Below are 18,043 nucleotides of genomic sequence, written 5' to 3' on the forward strand. Positions count from 1 at the left end.
CTGACGACACTTGACTAAAGACTTCCCCGACGTACATACCTACTCGTGAGCCGATGCTCATTGCCGAAATATCACTTGTGAAGGTAAACTGCCTGTTAGCAATAGTGAATAATACCTAAAGGATCGTGCAGCTGAAAGGTGTGAAAAATCTCGCATTAAACGAGTTGCGATTCAGTTGTAGAGTAGGTACTATTATTCACTATTCGTTCCACTTGTCTGTCATATGTAGCTATTTATGGATCGTTACAGCCTTAAATTGACTGCCTACAGATGTGCGTTAATAATTTGGTAGTTACTTATTGTATTTATACAATTTACGTGACAATCGGCGTGATTGATGACCGACAGGTGCGGCAGGTTCATTCACCTGTCCTGAAGTAATTCCCGGATAGCATGCGGCTTTGGTTTCGCTGACGGTGCAGCATCGTGGGAAGGCACGTCAAATGTTTTGCCGCTTAGGTCCCTAACATCCTATCTCCTATTGAGACTCAGTGACATACTGCGTTTAACCGCGAATGGCTGGCTTGTTTACGCCTTGTTAGACGTAAATGGGATTCTTGTAACAAAACTCACCGGCTGCATCAGCACAAGCGAAAAACTTACAGACCTCTGCACCATAGGTAGTCGTTATTAATTTCGGGGTATAGTAGTAGGGATGTACCTACTCACAATTGACTGGAATGTTTCGTGCTAAGCTGCACGTGTAGGTAGCAATTTTGACTCTCGCCTCTTCGACTCTAGCCGTTAGTTTAACGACGAGGTGTTTATCATTAATAAAGGTAGGTTGATACCAAAAAGACGTAAGTTAAACACAGTTATTGGCTGAAACTAGACTATTTGGTCAAAGGTTTCTTTGCAGTTAAGTAATTATTAGGGAGAGTCTGTGTAAGCTAACTTTGCACCGAATTGAAAAGAACATAGTGAGAGAGTGTCTTTATAAACGACATATTTTCATAGAAATTGGACATTAATGAGGACATTGCCTCACTATCATTGCAAATGCCATGCAGAGTTGGCTTGGTCCGACTCTGATATGCTGGAATATAAGGGCGCTTACACACTGGGTTGTTTATCGTCTTCTACAACTCACCCAGTGTAAAAGCGCACTATAGATTTTAAAAGCTTAGCGAAACCATCCTTGGTAAAAGAATAACTTTCAACTCGCCGCCGGTTATATCGCAACCTTTTCAACCAGGCAACCAGAGGTTTTTGACATTGTTTATGGCTGGGATGGGACTCTATAGAACACTTTGTAGACTCACTACGCTGACTACGCATATAATATAAACCGTAGAAATTATCTGTTGATAATATGGTTAACAACTAAATGAGTTTTCGAAAATCACTTCTTAAGCCCCGATTTAAACGGTTTAAGAAATTGCATGTGATTTTCGTTACGTTGCGGTACTTGTTCAATCGACTGAATTCATTGTAGGGTACTCTATAGTTAGAAATGTATCGAATAATCCATGCAAGCTCTTGAACAGTGTAAATGGGGCTTTACGGTGGTTATGCATGGTGGGGCAGAGAACAAACAGCCGGGCTGGCACGGCAGTGGCGCGACAGTATATCGCGGGCGAGATACTGCCCGTACCTCTTTAATTAATACAGTTAGAAAAACACGCGGGTAGTCTATGTCGCGGGCGAGATTCTGTCACGCCCCTCTTGTGCTAGGCCTACGGGGGTCGTCAACTGCTACTAACATTATCTAGATTCTAGAAGTTTAAATTAAACAGCCACTATAGGCCAAGCAATATATAAGAAGGTATAGAGGGAAATGCTAGGAACACAATTTTTAACTTCATATATCAAAAGTCCCCGGCCGTAACCCTGGTGCTGGGGGGGAGAGAGGGGTTTGAAGGTTCCATTTTTCGGTTTTTCGATTATATCTCGGAAACTATGCGTCTGAGCGACTTGGCCACTTATACAAAGCATTTCCCTCTAGATATACCCTTTTTTTGGGCATTTAAAACCTGGCCTACTAATGTGGCCGAGCTAATGCCGAAGAGCTGCAATTAATTCAATTATATAAGAGTACAGTACTTGCTTATTCGGACAGCGATAGACAGCCGTAACAATTAACAAATTGATGCGTACGGACTGAGTGCCCACCGCGAAAATCGTCATTTCGTTATGCCTCTCTATTGCTCTGCATATTCAAGCGAGAGGCAAATAAGTTTATGGCAAAAATCCATTTGGTACAAGCTTTTATCGCTGACTTTACTTTTCATTCCACAGGCAACTAATACTCAACAATTCTAAAAGCCCCAAACACAATTAGGTTTCGTTGAACACACATCACAGAGTTCCTATGGCCACCTCCTGTCTCCATCATCAGATCAGCTCGATGGTACCATAATATTGCTTTGTCACCCGACTTACATATGTATGCAAATTTTCAGCTTCATTGGAAGTCGGGAAGTGGCTCAAATTTAACTTGCAAAATTTATACATACATTGCAAGTTAATAAAAAGCTTGTAAAAAAATCGTACCCGTGAGTTTTAGTTGATGGTGCTGTACAGTCGCCCTCAGATATATCGGAGCGGCCGAGGTGCTCAAAAATATCTGAACACGCACTCTAACGCCAGGGCGTGCCTCTATTGTCAGGACAATAGAGGCGTGTTCAGATATTTGTGAGCATCTTGGCCGCTCCCATGGCAACTGTATACAGCCATCTTGTGTCGTGCTGGGTTGTCAAACATCAAATTTTTTACACAAAATAATTATTAATTATCAATTTGAAACTCCATCCACAATTTTTCAGAGTAGATAACGGTATTTGCACCAAACCGTCTGTCACCGGTAAAACGTTCGCTAAATTTTATTGAATGCATGAATGGGAGGTTTCATAGTTCATTGCCGAGTGACGCTGGCCTTGCGCTGGCCAGTCTATCAATTGTGGTTGTTGCAACGTGCAACTAACCCTAAATGTTACCAGGCCTATGGAAATCTCCGCGCGAGCTCGGATTTATACCTACGAATCGCGTCCCCTTCACGGTACCAAGCCAGTTGGTTGCCATACGCGCTAACGCACGCACGTCACCGCGCGCTCGAATACGCCAGAGATAAGCTTATTATAGAATTACAGAGAGCTTGTAGTGTGGATGGATGCAGAAACAACAAAACAGATTAAAAATATAGTTTTTTCCTCTTTTGACAGATGAGCAAAAGTAAGTAGACATTCTATGCATATAGGTACTTACACCTACTGTTTATATTTTTACGACAGTTACAAAACTACGTAGGTACTATTAAATTTGTTTTTAAGATATAGGTAATGTTTTTTACGACAAATGTATAGTTAGATATCTACCTAAGACACCTAAGTATTTAAAAGAAGCGTCGGCAACCCTAGCGTTGTCAGCGCGCGGTGCGGGGAGCGGCGCGTTGAAGGTCACAAACGGTAGGTATTTGCGTTATCTTTAGAGATAAGTATCTGTTCGTACGAACTATTATATAATCTGTAATGTTACTGAGGAATATTAAATTTTTAGAAAGAAAATGCAAGTGTTTGATCCAGATTTTAATTTAATATTAAAACATGAGTTACAACAAATGGCATCTTAAAACAAATGATATAAATAGTAAAGCTGCTCGATATATCATAAAATCATCGGAAAACGTTGATCTAGTCAATTTAGACTGCCAAACCTGGATAGATTATTTTGATCCCAAAAGTTTATACAAACGTAAATAATGTCCGTCCACAAAGCTTTTAATTCTAATAAACTATTTAAACTAATTAAGTACATCAGAATGCAAGTGGAATATCGTAGAAGATATGGGTTAATTCATAACTTGAACTATTATTATTTGTCTACAAGGCAAAATTCTAAGTACATGTGCATTGTAAAATACTTTGATATTTATAATTCATAGTGTCAATATATTTACAGATGTCAACAGCAATAATTCTATAAATCGTCTAAGTGCACTCTATCTTTTGTAATTTACTTAAGAATAATCAATACTAGTAAATGATAAATCGAGTGATCACCAGTCAGTTGTGTCCATACGGATCATTGTGTATACAGCGAATGATTTACATTTTGGGATCAACCATCTAATACTATTGATAACGTTACATCTTTCTCCATAAAACACGCAAAAGCAGTAAAAAAATTCGGTTGTAAATAGTCCAAAAGAAGATAAATAATAAGGTAAGCCGGTGTAAAAAGCTAACAGTACTTTACAAATAAATTAGAAACAAAAACAATTTTGTTCTCTGTGATCACAACAGCAAGGCGTGCGATGCGAGCGACCCTAACAAAGCAGAGAATCTTACAAACTAACTCAAGATCAAGCAATATATTATTTTTCCGCATTTAACACAAAACAATCAAACTCCTTAACCGCTAACATATGTACAACTTATCAAAAAGTATAATAGAAAAATAGAGAGAATCGTGATCTACTACTAAAAGTACTCGAAACACAATTAATAAAAATGACCAGACTACTAAAAAGTATTCTTAAAAATCATCGATTGAAGTAAAGCGAAGATGATTAAAAATAATAAAGTGATGAAAGCTAACACTAAATTAACAACCTGCCAAACAACGTCCCCTCGTAACCTCTCTAAACTCTGCAACATTCAACATCAGTTCGCACCACTGGTCGTTAACTAGTATTTCATTAGCCTACACGACTACCCTTACATAGCTATAACAATATTTACTAATGTAAAAATATAACTATTACTTATATTATATCTGATTTAAACAAAGATTTTGCCGCATCTGATTAAACAGCAATGCAGTCTATAGGCATGTCGGTACACGAAAGGCGCACGAAACATGTATCTTACGCTAAAAATATACTCGAGATTACATACGTAAATACGACAACATCTTATCAAAACCCTACTCGTGATGTAAATAAATTAATAACCGAAGCAAATTAGGCGAGAGAACCTTACGTTATCAGACACACGGCATGCATGTCACTCAAACATACCTTATGCTATCTAGTGAATAATTATTATTTTATACAAAAATACTATATACCATCGAATACGACACCGTTAGAAGTACCTACACTACATACTCGTACAAAACATATCAGAGATTCTCCGTCCATCCTGCCGGCTAACTTATTGTCTCCAACCGTACACTAGAGCGGAATGTTACGAACCATGGACCTCCTCGACACCAGCCGCCACGCGAACTGCCAGTGTCACTCCATACGCTTTCATCGATTATTTACATTCAACCAAAACAAATGTATAAACATTATCAAAGATGGGATTCATGTCGAAATTATAACCTAGGTAAACGTTATTATTGGAAGAGTTATGTACTTTATGTACGTATTATGCAAGATCTACCTAAGTATTAACAACAAGAGATTTACTATCTAACAGCTGCTATGTAATGTGCACTTTTTAAGCGTAGCTTATTTTGTTACCTTACTATATACCTACATTTAAGGATGTACATACAGTACAGGCATGATCGAGTTACTGTTGTTTTAATTATATAAATAGACGGTAAGCCACATATCTGCATCGGAAATGAAATGCGAGGTGAGAATAGACGAGTATTTATGTATCTAGTACGTAATGTATAGAATTTTTTTTGTCAACCTCGCTTACAGTAGTTATGTATTTCATTTATTGCATGATGTGGATAATTTTATGTGTACGACATTATTATATTTATTTATCGTGATATACGTACTCACTTAAATCAATTTACTTTTTACACGTTCATCATACCCAACCCACAAACGTGGTCACTTCGGTCGCAACTCGATAGCCTTTTTTTAGAGTTCTACCAATGTTATAAAATAGTATGTTTTGTCGGACGCCGAGCACCCTCAGTCCGAATATCTGATCATAGTGATTCGGTTTTCGCACATTTTTCATTTTCAGGTACCGGAAAGTTTTATTTTACTTTGCGCCTCTCCCGTTTACCGTCTTTTTTTATCGGATCGGAAGATTGGAGTTTTAGAAACGGGGCCCCCGAAAAAGCGTGTATCGGGGCTGGGGGATCGAGTCAGCACAAATAGATGTCAGTATTGTCCTCATCTGTGTCGTGGTGTCGGGACAGCTACCTAGAGGCAGCACGGGCAGCGGCGCGGTCAGGGCGCGCGCGGGGCACGGGGCGCGGCGGGCGCGGGGGCGGGCGCGGGGGCGGGCGCGGGGGCGGGCGCGGGGGTGGTGGCGGCGGGGAGGGCGGGGCGCAGCAGGTAGGAGGCGTCGAGCGCGCGCCCCGCGCCCCCGACCCCGGCCCCGCCCGCGCCCCCGCCCCCGCCCCGCGCCAGCAGCCGCCGCGCGATGCCGTTCACGCGCTCCTTCTGCCGCTCCCGCCGCGCGCCAGCCGAACACTTCTAAACGACAAATAAACATATGTTAGAAAATAATCCAGGCGGGAACGTTCGACCCTATGCGATCGCGAGGTTCCCGAACTCGCGTCTAGCCCCCGCGTCATCGGAACCCGATAGGCGCGAGCGAAAAGCTCGGGTCGCGATCGCGCCAAGTGAAAAAAATAACAAAACAAATCATAAATCTGCTCTCATGAGTAATTAAAAGTATATGTAACAAAAACTCCCCCAGCAGTACAAGAAGCCTCTAAAACTACACTCCTTCACGACGCTTCCTACGATACGCCCGTGCGACTTTCGATACACCCTCCATTAAACACAAACACAACTAACATTATTATTTTTATTACCACGCACAAAAAAAGGAACAACTTTATATCAAATTGAACAAAACCAATTTTTCAACACATTTGCTCAAAACTACGTTTTTATTCCACCGATTTTTGGCTCATAATCCTAGATATTAAACACGCGTGCTCTTTCAGTGTATTTTTCCACTCGTGCTTTTTCATTATATTATCCGACTAAGTTAAGAAACTAACTGATTGCTAATAATATGCATGGAAAGGGAGCCTTCTTTAATTGGTCGGACTGGCGGGCACGGGCGCGCTCCTCGCGCCCCGGCCCGGCCGCCCGCCGCGCCGCCCGCGGCCGGGACGAGGGCCGGCCGGCAGTACGAGTATGACAGATAAAACACACAATACTGTTTTAACTATCAAAATTTGATTAATATGAAAGTTTCTTTTTTTTCTCGCAAGTGTGTTGAAAAACGTCGTATGAAACGCGTGTGCGTTGGTCATTACACACATCGGCTTTCTTATTGCGCGCTCGCTTACAGCTCGCGCGCACAATATCGCCTCGTGTGTGATGACCAACTTAGCACACTTGTATCATAATGTACTATTAAATATAGTATTTCAATAATACTACCCATGTTACAGTCGTATAAAAGAGGTCGCCATAATATGCAATTTTATCTTGTAGTATCTGTTGGCAGTATAATAATATTCTTCAGCAAAAACACTAAACTATAAAATTATAAATCCTAATAATAGTAGTAGTTATGAAATAAAACTATGAAAACGGATTATATCGCGTATATTGAATTTATAATACATCCCGACGTTTCGAACTCTTTACAGCGTTCGTGGTCAACGGGTGACTGAGGAAAAATTACAAAATGCAAAAATACCCACATACTAAAATAATGAACAATCATAGACTACAAACTTTAAGGCTGGTTGTACATGCAAAATCGGTTCATAAGGCTAGTTTTACACTATAATTATTTTTCAAGTAAAGATATATATATATACGCGATAAAAAACTATGCCGGCTCCAACCCTACACCACGGACCCGAGAAGATTTAATTCCCTCCTAAATTGTAGGAGGGTATCCCAATATAGGACCGGGGTCGGGTCCGTGGTGTAGGGTTGGAGCCGGCATAGTTTTTTATCGCGTATATATATATATCTTTACTTGAAAAATAATTATAGTGTAAAACTAGCCTTATGAACCGATTTTGCATGTACAACCAGCCTTAAAGTTTGTAGTCTATGATTGTTCATTATTTTAGTATGTGGGTATTTTTGCATTTTGTAATTTTTCCTCAGTCACCCGTTGACCACGAACGCTGTAAAGAGTTCGAAACGTCGGGATGTATTATAAATTCAATATACGCGATATAATCCGTTTTCATAGTTTTATTTCATGAGTAACTATCGCGGTAACCGAAGACAATAATAGTAGTAGTTACCAAAACGTGCCAAAAATCTTTTAGTAATGTGTTGTGTGTACTAGTTAGTTACTCACTAGTCGCGCGGCGCCTAACGAAGTTTAACTTCAATAATAGAATGAGAAGTGGTTCACCTCACCTTACTGGTGTCGGGGCAGGCGCCGGCGGGCTTCTTCTTGCCGGCTTCCTTGCCGGCGCCGGCGCCGGGCGGCTTGCTCTTGTCGGCCGGCGCCCGCTCCGCGTTCCTGGCCGCGCGCCCTTTCAGGTACTCGGGCGACACTTCGTGAGGCTGCCGACCAAATTGTATGTATACAATTAATATGTAAATAAGATCATATTCTTGAAACCAAATAGGATATAATATTATAGAGCGGTACTGTCATAGTAAATTTTGTAACCACAGTAAATTCACTGCCATCTATCGACACACTTTAAAACTAAAAATGAAGATTTATAAAAATACGATAAAATGTATTTAAATATGGATATTTTATTTATTTTATTTGCATTAATTATTTTTATTATTTTGACCCATGTTCTTTCACTGATATGCGTTAAAATTGTGAAACAACAAACGAAACCGTCAACGCCCTCTATACGAGAGTAGGTCAAAGGTAGTAGCGACATCTGATCGAGAATCAAATTTTCGTGATTTACGATGCACGTTTTTTCTTAGACTGTATCCATCTATTACGGAGTTATATCTATCTTTGTTGAAACTATTACGGTACCTTAATGCAATCGAGAGTATATTGCATAAAAATCAAATACGAATAAATTTATTAAGGTGGTTCGATTTTCATACAAAATTCAATCTGCTTTAATTAAGGCACTACACACTATTACTACAGAAATATTTGCTCATTTATCTACTTTCCAATATTCGTTTGCGCTAAATTAATAGAAAAACTTTGTTTCATACAGAAATCATACATAAATCAACGTAATTTTTTCATCAATTTTACGTATGTGTGTGTCACAAATGTCGTGTACAAATACGTTGCGTGCGGCGTTGCCACTCTATGACGTTGGCGACGTTGCCTGGCCGACCTGGCAGGATTTGCAGTGCCGTCATGTTTAGTGCATTTTTATTTGACAGTGTTGACACTGACACATAGGGTCATGTTTATTGTGTCATCAATTTGTTTGTATAAATTGAAAATGATAGCAACGTCTAAATCAAGTTACAAAAATCATCGGTGTTCTGGTCCGCGAAAACCCAGAAAAAATCAGACTCAATTGAAGCGGAATTCATGATGGTGAAGTTTCGTAAGGTAGGTACAGTTTCATTCCTTCATTGTACATTGTAATTTTCTCGTGCCGATCTTTTTAGAAAATAATTCTCACTTCTTCCGTAATGGTAGATATAAGCAGTGAACAATACCTATATAATGTAATTATTACTGTTTTGGTTGCCGAATAGTCAATGTGTCACTAACTCTAGGTTTTTTTAGGTATTGTGCAAAATGAAGAGGCATTCTTGGAAATAAAATGTTTTCCTTCATTAGCCAGAAAAAATCAGGACATCCTCACTGCAATAAAGTATAATAAAACATTTCCTCTTCTTTCTTCCTATAACATTAGAGATTTTGTGCTATCATGATATTAATTTTCTTTCAGGTACAGGGACAACTACGGATAACAAATATGAAAAAATGTTATTTCATTTGTTGTGTGAATCCATCTACACCAACAAGACATCCACTGCTGGACATAGGCCTCCCCAGGGATCTCCACAACGACTGGTCTTGCAAGACCGGCCAAAATATCGAGAAATAAATAATATAAATAAACATGATAAATATCCCGTTTTCTATAATAGTTATAATTAGAAGGCCATGCAATGTACCAACTCACTGTACCTACTTGAATCAAAAAAATATATATAAAAAAGTTTTAATTTTATTTTACAATTACTACTTTATTATTAGTACATTACGATACAAGTGCGAAAAGTAGGAAATTGGCAACAAGTGGCGATAAATTGAAACACGACCGAAGGAAGTGTTTTAATCGACACAAGTTGCGAATTACCTTTTCGCACGTGTATTGTACAACGTTTTACAGTACATAATTATGGCCCTTTACATTTTCGACATATGCACGTATTGTACTAATTACCGCACTAGGGCGGTAACGTATATGTAGCACCATATGTACTAAAAAGTATTTTACAGTACATATGGTGCAACTTTCTCGCCCTAGTGCGTAAAGAGCACTTTTCATGCATATGTCGAAAGTTTGAAGGGCCATATGTACTGTAAAACGTTGTACGATACACGTGCGAATAGGTAATTCGCAACTCGTGTCGATTTAAAACACTCTCTGCGGTCGTGTTTTAATCTGTAGCCACTCGTTTCGAATTTTCTCTTTTCCGCACTTGTATCGTAAATAACTATTTCAAACTGCAAGGGTACGATGATAGATCTCAATTCAATATAATTTTGCAACATTTGGCATTATTAGGTTATGAATTGTATGGAGATGAAATCTATCATCGAAGTACCCTTTCAGTTTGAAAAATACTATAGAGGCTGGGCAGTAAGGGATTGCTTTACTTGTAGAACTATATTTAGCGCTTTAAAAATAAACTGATACCTGACACTTACAAACCTGGACTTCCTTGGGCTAGTGCTACTAAGAATCGTCAGTATTCTCCATCCTTTCTGAGTTGGAAGAACCCAAAAAGGTGAGACTTGTGAAAGTCAGGTTTTCAATATATGTGGCGTTTTCAACCAAACGGGTACCTACTTATTGTTGTCATATTTCCATAAAGCTTCAAAATGAAATCAACCTAATCGACAACCGACAATGTGGTACCTTTTAGTTCAAAACGTCACATATTTTTATAAACCGTTATAAACTAATTTATTAATAATACTGAATATCTGGGAGAAAAAGAAAACATAAGTAAAAACTCAAAATGCTCGTTTTCCCAGAGATAAGACCTAGCTCGATCGAACCCCTTACAGCAAATTTCATCGAAATCATTAGAGCCGTTTCACTGAAATATATTTCGGTTATATCGGAATCGGACAAGAATTCGAAGACTAAAAGGTATAAGAAACATAACACAAAAAGGACAAAAAAAAGTACCCCTGACGTACCAGTCTCGAACTCGAATCCTCTGGCACGTATTTCCACGAACATACCGCAACGCCATTGCAGCATACTTACACTGCATGAAATTGTCTACTACAAGCATCACGGAAACACTGTTTGCATGTGTGAGTAATAGTAGGAAATAGCATGACAGAAACACTCTGTCGACTTTAAAAGTGTTTTTTGCACTAATGAAGTATTCAATGTTTATTATAATAGTTCAATATTTATGTAAATAGTGCGCTAAACATACTTTTAAGTATACAGATACCAACACTATTCCACAAAAAAATAAAACCTGAAAATTTGCGAAAGTGACGCCATCTAGCGGGGTTTAAGCTTTGGGTAACCTAGTCGAACCACCTTAAGTTATTTAGAATGGAACAAATGAGGGTAGAAAGTATCTTATAGAATGGCTCCAAAATATTCAATGAACCTAAAATATACTACATACTTTATAATATAGGGTTAAAGGTAAAGCTTGCATTATAGAAATGTTTTCTAGTAAAACTTATATTTTGACACGATTATTTCTTATACTGCCCACAATCAGTACTCAGTAGACTTTATTTCATATAGCAATAAAGTTCAGGAGTGGTCATCTAAGGTCATACACACACCGGTATAGTGTGCATCATCTCAAATGACTTTTTCGTCTAAGACGGTAATATGTTAAACAAAAGCCATTGTCTCTTTTATGTGAGCTGTCGGACTTTGTGTGCCATTGTGTCGGCGCGTGCGGCGCTCACACACAACACACATACATTGGTATAAATGTGCATTGTGCTATCTCGCTAACACGGTCGACCGGCGTGTGATAGTGATAACCGCGCAACTGATACTTACAGCATAGGTGCGTGTGATCTTGAGGCGGGCGGGGAAGTGGTCGAAGGCGTAGGGCTTGGTGCAGATGGGGTACTTGGGCCGCGAGATCTTGGTGAAGAGCCTTGCGCCGCGGTCCACGCGCAGCTCGCAGATGTACACGTGCTCCTCGCGTGCGCCCAGCGGCCGGCCCTGCGACATACGCGAGTACGTAAGTGATGCGTGCAGCGTGATGCCTCAATATACACTCAGAATAAAGGCTCCGTCACATTGACGCGGAAGCGTTCCGGAGCGACGGCAGAGCTACGGCGGTAATGTCACATTGAGCGCGGTGGGCGGATTGAAAGCGTTTTGATCGCGGACCCGCGTTGTAAGTTACCTACGGCTACGGGTAGGCGGGCGTTCTGTAATATTTGCGTCTTAACTCATATAGACATGAATATTGTATAACACACTCGATCAGTTTCTCTGTAACATCCTTCATTGCAAACAATATTGTTATTTACTTCGTTCCGCCTCCCTTCTTTGACTTTGACCCTTGATAAAAAAAATACACAACCGATGACTATTAGTCTATAATGTTTATTTACCTTGCAATAAGTGTTAAGGTCCATGACCCAACACTGCGACATGACCAGCTCAATGGGCACCGCCTCGTACAGCGGAACTCGCATCACCTCATTGTGGAAGAACCTGCAAGACACAATTACTGTTATATTTTCCGAAACTCAAAGTTATAAAACAACTCGTCAAATGTACTCACATGTGCATTAAAAAAAAACTTTTACAATCATAAAAAGAAAGGTACGCCTTTTGTGGCAAAAATATGTTATTTTACATTTTGACCAGCTATCGATGCGGTGCTTTCAAGTAAACAGTTTAAATAAGCTATCTATGTGTATAGTGTAGTGATGTACTCACTTGCGCGTGGGCTCGTGGAAGGTCTCGTGCGGGCGCAGGTAGTGGTGTCCGTACACGAAGCGCTCCTGCGTGTCCTTGTGCTTCCACAGCCGCTCCACGCGGAAGATGTCCAGCTCCGACACCGGGATGGACCCGATTGTTTGGTACGTGTGCTTGCGGACCGACGTCTCCTGAGGAACACAATTGTATACAATCATTAATCGTTTCTAATATTAATCTCAAACTAAGCTTCCCTTCCGGCCGCTCGGCTTCGTCCTCGCCCTGAGCCTGATCGAGGGCAGGTTAGCGGTGGCAGCATGTTGGCATTTTTATCGCCTGTCACTTTCGCACTTACATACTTATTAGAACGTGACAGGCGTGGTGACAGGCGAAAAAAATGCGACCGTGCTTAGCCCGCTGGCGGCGTCGGTGGGAGCACGTGTCGCGGACCCAGTGTCGTCCCACTTTTCTGTTTTCAATTCCTGACGAGTACTATTTATATCCTTCCGACTTACTTTACAGCGGCAGAATCTTCTTAGCCCTTCAGCTGTCCGAGCTCGCGATCCGGCCGCTCGGTCTTAGCTTAATTTTTCCCTCGAGCCTGGCTAAGATCGGGTCGGGCGGCGTCGATGGAAATATCTCGCAGCACATCGGCATCGTACTTTCCTAAGCTTAACCTTCTCCTCCTGTCTACGCGACTTACTTTATTAGCAGCAGAATCTTCCTTCCCCTTGAGTTGCTTGAGCTTGCGATCCGGCCGCTTGGTCTTGGCTTCATCCTTCCCCCGGGCTCGGCTGAGGTCGGGCCGCACGGCGTCGACGGGGATGTCCCGCAGCACGTAGACGGTGTCGCCCTGGCGGACTTGCAGCGCGCCGCGCATGAGGGACACGTAGAACTGGTGCCCCTCCTCCGTCCATTCTTCTAGAGGAATCTCGCGGTCCACCTGACGTACAAATAAATCGATCATTATTACGTATACGGAGTGTGTTTTTTAAATGCATTAGTGATGGCGGCCACCGTTCAATGGTTTTCAAATGTCTTCCCCGGGTTCTTCATTAATTCTGTTTCACAGATTAAAAGAAACCGTACAGCGAGCGAAAGTTCCTTTTTGACCCTTTATCCATATGTAGCATCAAAAGATTCTAGCGATAAGTTAGTTTTTTACCTGGTGTTTCCCCTTGTGGCAGAGCTGGCAGTAGTGTGCGGCGCGGGTGTCCTTGACGCGCATGCAGCGCGCGTGCTGCCACACGCCGCACGCGCCGCACTGCACCATGAGCCCCTCCTCCACGTGCAGCCCGCATATGCACATTATCACCTCCTCTGCAATTCGAAACGACACACGTTACAGCCGAAACACAATATTTCACTCGACAGAGACGTAATCTTTTTAATATCACCGCCGAAATTGACGGCGAGACATAGTGGCGATTTACGACGCCCCACCGTGGAAATATACGTCCCAGCGCCGTGGAAAGTTCCGGCGCCGCCGCGCCGTGCTACATTGTGCCTACAGTATGTATTGCTATGAATTATAAAAATATTATAAGTAGAAAATAAAATATAAAAATTACCTTGCTTGGCCTTCTGTACAAAACCGGCCGGCAACGGATCGTCAGGCCCGAGGATCTTGTTAAGCAGTTCGACGAATTCCGCTTTAGCGAGGTTATATTCCTGGAAAACAACAAATTGTATCAATATTTATTAAATATATCATATAATTTGTCCACAATAGTTATTTTTATCTACAGTTTGTAGATAACTAAAGCCAACAATACAACATAATATTAAACTTTTTCATCCTTAGCTTCTTCAAGTTAGTGGCATCAGTGGCATTGATGGCTGGCTGGCTGGTGGCCTAGCGGTAGGAGCGTGCGACTTTCAATCCGGAGGTCGCGGGCTCAAACCCCGGCTCGTACCAATGAGTTTTTCGGAACTTACGTACGAAATATCATTTGATATTAACCAATCGCTTTTCGGCGAGGGAAAACATCGTGAGGAAACTGGACTAATCCCAACAAGGCTTAGTTTCCCCTCTGGGTTGGAAGGTCAAATAGCAGTCGCTTTCATAAAAACTAGTGCCTACGCCAATTTTTGGGATTAGTTGCCAAGCGGACCTCAGGCTCCCATGAGCCGTGGCGAAAAGTAGGGATAACGCGAGGAAGACGATGATCGACCGCTGGCATCATCGGCGAGACAGCAATATAAAAAATACGCGTGTGCAGTAGAGATTCATCGTGCTCAGTTTCCATGCTTGAAACATGAAACATACCTTCTTCACTGGGTCACGTTGGAGAAGACTAGACGACGGGCTGTCCCGTACAGACGCATTTTATTTCCTGTGTTGCGAAAAGGAAACTCTTATATCTGCAAATCTTTAGAAAATTCGCGTACGTACGGGACAACGGTGGACAACTTCATGAAATGCTCCCGTACCGACGGGCCTCGACGATGGGCAGGTCGCACAGCTGGCCGTCGCTCCGGCTGCATTTGAGGATGCGTCTGAGGATGTTGTAGTATACGAATGGTATTACCTTCTTCAAGGTGACCGCGATGGAGCCGAGCGCGGACATGCGGCCGTGCTCGCGGGTGACGTTGGAGAAGACGGCGTTCATGTCGGCGTCGAACTGCACCGCGCTGTCGTAGCGCCGGGCCGCCACGTTGGCCTCGACGCCGGGCAGGTCGCACAGCGGGTCGTCGCTCTGACTGCACTTGGCTTTGAGCAGCGGCGTGCAGAGCGGCTTGTCCTTGTCGTCTGGGGATGTTGTAGTATACGAATGGTATTACCTTCTTCAAGGTGACCGCGATGGAGCCGAGCGCGGACATGCGGCCGTGCTCGCGGGTGACGTTGGAGAAGACGGCGTTCATGTCGGCGTCGAACTGCACCGCGCTGTCGTAGCGCCGGGCCGCCACGTTGGCCTCGACGCCGGGCAGGTCGCACAGCGGGTCGTCGCTCTGACTGCACTTGGCTTTGAGCAGCGGCGTGCAGAGCGGCTTGTCTTTGTCATCTGAGGGAGTTAAAACGGTTTTGTTTAAATTCTATACAAAACTGATAAAGTCGTAGTATTTAGATTCAAGTTTAAGGGTCGGTTGCACCAAACTGTTTATCTTCATTAGAGTTCGCAAAATTTTACTTTATGGAGTTTCATAGTAAACCGCCGCGGCGCATCGTGTGACGTTGATTAGTCTGTCAAGTGCGGATGGTGCAACTGGCACCAAGTTAAAAGGTTTATAGGGTATTGAATCGTAGCTAAGCTAACGTCCACCGGTGCCCGGGGCATGGAATAAGGGTCGGTTGCACCAACTGTTTGTCATCATTAAAGAGTTCGCTAAATTGTATTGTATGGAAAGTTTCATAGTAAACCGCCGCGGCGCGCCGGGTGACGTTGATCAGTCTGTCAAGTGCGGATGGTGCAACTGGCACTAAGTATGTTTGACAAGTTGTCGGTCAGTTGGAAGTTAAAGACATGCTACGGCCCTAAATATAAATATGCACAATATTTCTACCTGTTTGTTTGTTTATTTGATCAATTTAGCTCAGTTTTTTTTGTGACTTCGTTATGTACGGGAAACGAGGATAATATAATAGAGCTCACCCGTGAGTCCGACAACATAGTCTAGGAGCGCCTTGAACACCGCCGCGAGCCGTTCCTTGTTGGTGCTGGCGGGGTCGTCCTCGGGCCGCTGCAGCTTGGCCAGCTGGTCGGTGGGCTTGCGCAGCGCCTGCAGGCGGCGCGCGAACAGGTCCGGGCTCATGGTGTCCGGCAGCTCCAGCGGGTTCACCGGCGTCGCGGGGGCGGGGGCCGCGGGGGCGGGGACCGCGGGGGAGGGGGCCGCGGGGTGCGGGGGCGAGGCGGGCGGCAGCGCCACCGACAGGCGGCGAGTGCGACGAACCTGTCACATCACACTTATTTATTTCACGTACAGATTTTCTACAACAGTTTTTTTTTTTAATAAAACTAAGTTTATTGACTCTGGTCCAGTACTAATTGTAAATCCACTAAACAGTATTTCCCTTTCACAGTTCAAACTTCGCTCATTTAAACACGACGAAACTTTACTGTCTCTAAAATGAATAATATTAACTTACATTATTTCACAGGAACTGTTCGTAAATGAACACTGAATTACAAACAAAATGAGTGTATTTTCAAGCATGTTTGAGAAAATACAAATACTCACGCTCTCAAGATTCCTAAACAGGAAGCAATGTCTCTCCTTGACCAGATTCCTCTCCTTCGCCGTGAGCGGTTTGACCTGCGGCTCCTGCCACAGCTTATTCAAATGCTGCTGATACTTCAGGATGGTCATATTCTTGATCTCACAAGCCGTCAAGCTCGCCTGCTCAGACTTCTTGTTGCACTTGACAGCTTTGCGAGGGCGACCGACGCGCGGCTGGTTGGTGGAGCCCTGGGATTGGTTGGAGGCGTTGGACGCAGTTCGCGCTTGCGTTTTCACAGGGAGTTTGGTGATACGTTGAGATTTCCCGCCTATTACGCCGCGGCAGTCTTCGGAGTCGCATTTGCATGGCTGAAAGAGAAAATATTTATGTTAATTAATACTTATGAAATAAAACTATGAAAACGGATTATATCGCGTATATTGAATTTATAATACATCCCGACGTTTCGAACCCTTTACAGCGTTCGTGGTCAACGGGTGACTGAGGAAAAATTACAAAGTGCAAAAATACCCACATACTAAAAATAATTTTGCATGTACAATGCAAAATAATAATTTTGCATGTGAAATGTACCCAGTTACGAGCTTTACGATTTTAGTCGGTGATGTGTAGCACTGCACAGGATAAGGTAGATTCTTATTTAAAACTCAAAGTACACATACTATTAAAAAGCTGTCAAGTGCCAGTCGGACGCACATATCATGAAATAAATTTCTAATTAATATTGTCATCGGTTAGCGCGATAGTTACTCATCAAATAAAACTGAAATATATTGGGATACCCTCCTACAAATTAGGAGGGAATTAAATCTTCTCGGGTCAGAGGTGTAGGGTTAGAGCCGGCGTAGCTTTAGCGCGTATATTTTTACTTAAAAATAGTTGTAATGTAACTACAATGTAATGTAACTAGCCTTATGATCCGATTTTGCATGTATAACCAGCCTTAAAGTTTATAGTCTATGATTGTTCATTATTTTT

The 18,043-nt window shown here is 42.3% G+C and overlaps 1 protein-coding gene across 1 annotated transcript in view; it reads right to left on the reverse strand.

The window, feature by feature from the left end:
- Positions 1 to 3,511: 3,511 nt before the first annotated feature.
- Positions 3,512 to 18,043, reverse strand: part of LOC134748797 (histone-lysine N-methyltransferase ash1) — an 86,704-nt gene continuing 72,172 nt past the window's right edge. The window contains exons 13-23 of the mRNA XM_063683587.1: positions 17,065 to 17,412; positions 16,479 to 16,776; positions 15,417 to 15,637; positions 14,457 to 14,556; positions 14,051 to 14,205; positions 13,589 to 13,828; positions 12,907 to 13,076; positions 12,576 to 12,678; positions 12,010 to 12,177; positions 8,201 to 8,350; positions 3,512 to 6,331 (exon numbers count right to left, since the gene is read on the reverse strand). Of these exons, the coding sequence (XP_063539657.1) occupies positions 6,083 to 6,331; positions 8,201 to 8,350; positions 12,010 to 12,177; positions 12,576 to 12,678; positions 12,907 to 13,076; positions 13,589 to 13,828; positions 14,051 to 14,205; positions 14,457 to 14,556; positions 15,417 to 15,637; positions 16,479 to 16,776; positions 17,065 to 17,412 (2,202 nt within the window). The 3' untranslated portion in view covers positions 3,512 to 6,082. The remainder of the gene's footprint in view (positions 6,332 to 8,200; positions 8,351 to 12,009; positions 12,178 to 12,575; positions 12,679 to 12,906; positions 13,077 to 13,588; positions 13,829 to 14,050; positions 14,206 to 14,456; positions 14,557 to 15,416; positions 15,638 to 16,478; positions 16,777 to 17,064; positions 17,413 to 18,043) is intronic.

This window comes from Cydia strobilella, chromosome 17 (genome assembly GCF_947568885.1).
Source record: "Cydia strobilella chromosome 17, ilCydStro3.1, whole genome shotgun sequence".
Classification (NCBI taxonomy): Eukaryota; Metazoa; Arthropoda; class Insecta; order Lepidoptera; family Tortricidae; genus Cydia; species Cydia strobilella.